The sequence below is a fragment of the Ixodes scapularis genome, unplaced genomic scaffold (assembly GCF_016920785.2).
Source record: "Ixodes scapularis isolate PalLabHiFi unplaced genomic scaffold, ASM1692078v2 PGA_scaffold4__175_contigs__length_147842914, whole genome shotgun sequence".
NCBI lineage: Eukaryota > Metazoa > Arthropoda > Arachnida > Ixodida > Ixodidae > Ixodes > Ixodes scapularis.
In genome coordinates this window covers 50,765,047-50,771,046 of record NW_024609879.1, presented here as the reverse complement: position 1 = coordinate 50,771,046, position 6,000 = coordinate 50,765,047, and the positions used below count along the sequence as shown (strand labels likewise).

The 6,000-nt window shown below is 42.7% G+C and overlaps 1 protein-coding gene across 1 annotated transcript in view; it reads right to left on the bottom strand.

Annotated features, from left to right (window-relative positions):
* Positions 1–1,392: 1,392 nt before the first annotated feature.
* Positions 1,393–6,000, bottom strand: part of LOC120840651 — a 60,660-nt gene continuing 56,052 nt past the window's right edge. The window contains exon 3 of the mRNA XM_040211261.1: positions 1,393–1,602. Within this exon, the coding sequence (XP_040067195.1) occupies positions 1,393–1,602 (210 nt within the window). The remainder of the gene's footprint in view (positions 1,603–6,000) is intronic.

Below are 6,000 nucleotides of genomic sequence, written 5' to 3'. Positions count from 1 at the left end.
GTACTTTAGTTGAAGTAAATTATGTGAGCATGTACTTACACTTTACTAAAGTATTTTTTTCACGTACTTAAACTAAAACTACTGACACCAATGTACAGTCCCCGACTTTGAAAACAAAAAATGGCGTATCGCCGTGTGAGAACGCGCTTTTCCCAGACGTCATCTGGTCATTTCCCCTAGTGAAGTAACGGCGGCTATAAGACCGACACAAATGGCTTATAAGTTCATTGTGTCAAATAGCTCGTCAGCGAGAGTAAACAACTACTCTGTGGCGATTTGACTTTGTATAATATTTGCTGCCGTTTGCGTAAAAAAAACTGATGCACCTCCAATTACCCCTGGTGCAATGCATACCAGTTAAAAAAATAACAACACTGTATAGGGAATGAAAGTTCATCATGAAAGTGTATGTCATAACGACTTGTACTTTACCTTAAACTGTATTGTATTAATAGTACATTACATCAAGTACATTGAACCCGGTGTACTTATGACTTTGCTTGTACTTAAATTATAATTTACTTTGTACTTTACTTCAAGTACTTTTAGATTTTCTTACGCAACACTGTCAACAAGCAAACACTCTCTAAAAAATCAAGCTCAGGCAGTGCTAAACGTCAAAGTAGAATTGATACATTCGCAGAACTTCATTGACCAAAAAAACAAAAAAGGAGTACAAAACAATTAGGCACGCAGTAGCAGAACCAGCTATTAAAGCATCTCTGTGGAAGAACAAGCCGATTCGTATTTGGACAGCAAAATTTCGATAACGGATCAAAACCTATATAGTTACTTGTTACCATAAAAACATATAAAGTAACTTCAAAAGTAATTTGCTACTTTTTACGGTAATTGGTCATTTTCTTAACCACTTTCCATTTAAGTAATTTCTACTCTACTCGAATTACTTTTCAGTCCAATACTCAATAACTTCACTTAATTACTTTTTTGAGTAACGTGTACATGTCTGGACGAAACTAATAAACAAACTAAGTTATTTTAGGCTTATATCAAACTAAGATTGTACACCAATTTTTTGTAACAAACACCTTCGATGAATTAAGTTTCTTCTTCGAAAATATATTCTAGTGAATAGGGAAGTGTTTTGTCTTAAAATAAGCATTTAGTAGTATAAATCAATTTCTCAGGATTAGCTTTCATCCCCCGCTCGTTAAAACTAAACGAAAAATTAAGACGTCGCTGACGGGTCGAACATCGTTTGAACTAAGGGGTTCGCGGAATGCACTTACCTCTTGCTCCACCCTAATGAGGAAGCACTTTCGGTCTGAACCGTTGCCCCACTAAAGTAAAAGTCGCCCACAGAAGATCGGCAACAGCGGAGGAAATGATTTTTATTCAGATTCCAAACTGTCACCAAACACCCCGCGCTGCTTAGCAAGCTGGACCGGACTGTATGAAATCTGGCTGCTTCACAACGCTTTTGAAGTAAGTTGCCACATTATGAACACGCCAGTAACCGGCAGCATAGGTGAAATGGCCGTATTGACTATGCTTGCATGATTCGCTGGTGTCTTCAAATTCCATGTCAAAGAAAGCCACACCAAATGTGATAGTTGGAAATGTTCTTGTTGCTTTGCAGATCTGTGGATCCAGTCAAATATCAAAACTGTAAAATGAATGCATGCACTCGAAGGAGGCTACGTATTTGTTCCTGTTATGTGTCGCATGTTTACCAAGCTTGATCATTACAATAAATGATTCGTTGAATCAGTTCATATATTAGTCACAAAATTTTTGTATATTTTTTCCCGCAGATTTAAAGTCGCACATAAAGAAACCTTGCAGTCGGCAACAGGATAAGAACCCAGTAGATGCTTCGCCGCCAGTACGCGCTAGTTGCCTTCTACCGGGCTTTCACTGAGCTGGCGACGAAGTGCTACAGAAGCCGGGATTCTCACGCTTGAAGCGAAGCATCTAAGTCCTTTTTAACCTGCCATCGAAAATAGTTTCGAGTAATATGTACGGTAGAGACAAAGAATGGTTTAAATGCGTTCTCTTTAAGATTAACGAATGATTAACGTTATTTGAGAGGCAGGAAGGAAGGCAGGCAAGAAAATACGAAGAAATGTCGACGGCACGTGTGGTAACAACTGCAGAGATGTTAATAAATTAGCAATGCGCCACAAAATATTAAAGCGTCTTATTCTACCCGGTGGCAAACTCGGATGCGCTAAATATTGTTATCGACATCTAGAAGGAAATAATCAAGCATAAAAGCGTGACAGTTTCCTGGAATGGCAGGCACACCATACAAGTCAAGTTTAATACAAACGTGAAATCCCTGTAACTAAAAGCTTCTACTACGGCACTAGCCTTTCCAATAAGTCGGACAGAAAGATTAAATAATTTAGGTAGATAGTTAATTACGCGATATTAAATGATAGCAAGTTATCCGACACAGCAAGAACTATACTGTCTGAATTTGGAAGTCATACTTTTAAAGAGATATTTCAACGAAACTTGAAATATACCCGTCGTGTTCAAAAATAGGTTGAAAATGGCCCACACTACCCGTACATGACAATTGCACGTTCTTATTTGGAGCCTGGTGGCTGTACTTCTCGTTATAAACGGCCCACTCCGGAAAGCGCTCGGAGAACACCCAGCAGAGAACATGTGACATCCAACGCAATCGTGACGTAGTTTGTCTCGCAACGAGAAAAGCTACGGCGAGGTTGACGTCAAGAGGATGGCCTAGTCGTTCCAGCCATAGAAGCGGCTGCTTCTGTTAACATTTTTTTGTGACGGTTTAATATTTTATAATCTCATAGGGGGATAATAGCGATTTCTGGGGCACACAAAAAAAAAATTCTCGAGAAGGGGGAAGTTTCTCTTTTCCCCTCGTTTCTCGTCGTGGCCGGAGGCGAGACAGTTAACGTCAATAGCTGTCAAGGTTCCTAGACGGGTATTACAAACGAGGCGTTAGCGACATCCACCAGATGCTCTTCACTAATTGTTTATTCGTTTTAAAATTCCTTTTCGTGACTTTGTTTTAACAAGATCTGGGTGTGTTCTATGTGATACTGCTCGTTTGAACACATAAAGACCAAGAAATGGGGACCGAAATTTCGTTGTAGTATCCCTTTAAAGTACAATTTTGCAGTGTTTTCTGCAACGTAAGGGATCCTAGCCTTAATTTCTATCTAATGGCCTGCTCCAGAAAAATATGTTGTAATAAACTTGTCCGGAGATTTGCAACCACCCGAAAATCCGAAAATTTCTTCTGTAGCAGGCAATGATGAAATTAATTCCATGCTACTTGCCAAAAGACTAAGATTGCGTAAAGTATAATTGTGGTCGCAATCTTTTTTTTACAATCAGGGCAAGCTTTCTAAGCTGCTACTAACTGGAAGGTTGACGAAATAGCTTCACTTTTAATCCGAAACCATTGATTGTCCCGTGACGCGCAGCCGGCGCTGTCTGAAAACGCGAAAAAAGGCAGTTAAACTCCGGCTGAGCGAAATGAGCAATACAATCCCATTGACTGCGTCGCCTCATAGCTCCAAGGAAGCCCACCCCTCAAAAAAGCTGTCCTCCTGAAGCTGCAGCCCACATGCCAATAAAAGGGAGAGGGTCCCGCGTGCGTGGCCAACCCCGTCTCCCTCTTTTCGGGCCATGTGGTAGGCGTGGCCGGAGGCCCGGAGAGAGGAACGGAGGGAGAGCGGGATATTCCCGCTTCCTGTGCCCTACTGTATCACGTGTTTACGCTCTGCTTTCAGCCATGTCGCGCCGCGTAGGAGCGTGGCCCACTGCATGTAGTAATGCGCTGCGAGTAGGTATGCAAAAGTGTTCCTACACGTAAGGAACCTTAAGTGTCCTCCTGTATTTTGTAGGTGAAATGATCGAAACTCCTTTATTAAACTACAAGCCTACATTCACTACAATAATTGTTTCCAACATGCTTCACCACACTGATTCAAATGGCATATGGTTCTTAGAGGTGTAGCGGACAAGCAGACGGGGGTGGTAGAGAAAGAAGAAGCGACACGCGGGCAAGGCGGCTCGAGACAGAACACACCGACCGGACAGGTCTGCGATGTATATTGGATGTAGATATTTCATATTGTAAATAGTCTCCGCTGTAAATAACTTGAAGTAACCAGGGGTCTCTTCAATTTATTTACAGCGGAGACTATTTACAATATGAATAATCTACATCCAATATACATCGCAGACCTGTCCCGTCGGTGTGTTCTGTCTCGAGCCGCCTTGCCGGCGTGTCGCTTCTTCTTTCTCTACCACCCCAGTTTGCTTGTCCGCTACAGAGGGAAACATTCATCTCAGGCACCAACACGGACTTTTCAAGGGGCATCTGTGGGTCACTCTACTCGCAGGCTACTACTATCGGGGAAAAATGAAATGCGAACAGAGGAGCACGTGGCTCGCGGTACAGGCTGCGCCGCCTGGAAGTGAGCCTAGGGGCGAGGGTGCGTGGCCTAGGGTGCCTCAATGACCTTCTGTTTAGAGTGATGCCACCCTTTGTAGTACCCGATGCCGACAGCACGCGCTCACGGGGAAAATACAAAGAAATCGACGAAAACAAAATGTCGCCATAGCACAGTCAGCGCCACAGACGCGTGCAGGCACTCGCTCTTTCACGCGCTTCTGAACAAAAAATAAATCTAAAAGTGGGAACAAAATGGCCAGATGTCTCCACCCTAAGCAAAGCGCACATGAAGGCACCCTAGCGTGGCCTACTTCGATGTGTTCACGCCTCTCGATTGGCGCTCCCCCGGCTTCGGCAGTGCGCCTCTCAGTGTGCTGAAAGTTGTCACCGCTACCTTTGCTACTCGGCGAGTGCGGCGAGCTTCTTTGCACCCCGCGCGCTGAGCCAGCAAAGATAGCGGTGATAGCTTTCAGCGCACTAACCGCTCATTCACACTGGAAGCGGATCCGCGTTCGCAAAGCGGTTGCGAATGCGGTTGTATAAAGATCCAGTGCAATTGCACGCGGAATTGATGTCATCGAGTGCGCGTGCAATTGTACTGGATCTTTATACAACCGCGTTCGCAACCGCTTTGCGAACGCGGATCCGCTTCCAGTGTGAATGAGCGGTAAGAGGCGCACTGCTGAAGCTTGGGGAGCGCAGAGGGAGGGGCGTGAACACGTCGGAGTAGGCCACGCACCCTCGCTCCTAAGCTCACTTTCAGGCGGCGCAGCCTGTACCGCGAGCCACGCGCTCCTCTGTTCGCATTTCATTTTTCCCCGATAGTACATTAATCTAACATTTCAATCAACTTTGATTCTCAGGTTGACGCTGCTTTTCTTGGCATTTTAAAAGCGTTTGATCGTGTACACAATCAGCTGTTGCACAAACTCAATAATTTCTAATTGCATTACAAGTTGTTTTTTGAATTAATGATTGTTTATCGACGGGACCTAATACAGTTATAAATTCTTGTAATTCATAAAGCAATATTGTTTCTTCAGGCCCATCGCTGGGCTCGGTCCTTGGACCTCTAATTGTCTCGACATACATATTAATATTCTTGAATTTTGTGTTTGTTCCCGCTGCCGTTTTTTTTTGCAGTTGATTGTGTTCTAATCGAAATCTTTGCAAGCATAACTGAATAATTTATTCTAAAAGAAAACCTCACTAAAATATGTGCCTAGGCTTATTAAGATAAACCCCCCTAATCGAATTTATATTTTCTCCAGTAAACAATGTGTTTTATACACTCCTACACTTTCGACTCCAAGTTCATGGATCTGTTTTTTTATAAATATATTGATGCTTATGTCGATTTAAATCTACCAATTCAATATCATACTTTACCATTTTCGTCATAATATAATAGCTCTCTGGATCCCTCAAAGTGTAACCAATATATAATTTTTGTTCTCCTCCGTCTCGATTTAGGAAAACAGGATATCTCAATATTTTGACCGAAACTTTAATACGAGTTGAGCGTTTGGTACCCCCCTCAATCATATATCATTAACATAGCGGTTTTTAATTTTTGTAATCGGAGTAACACT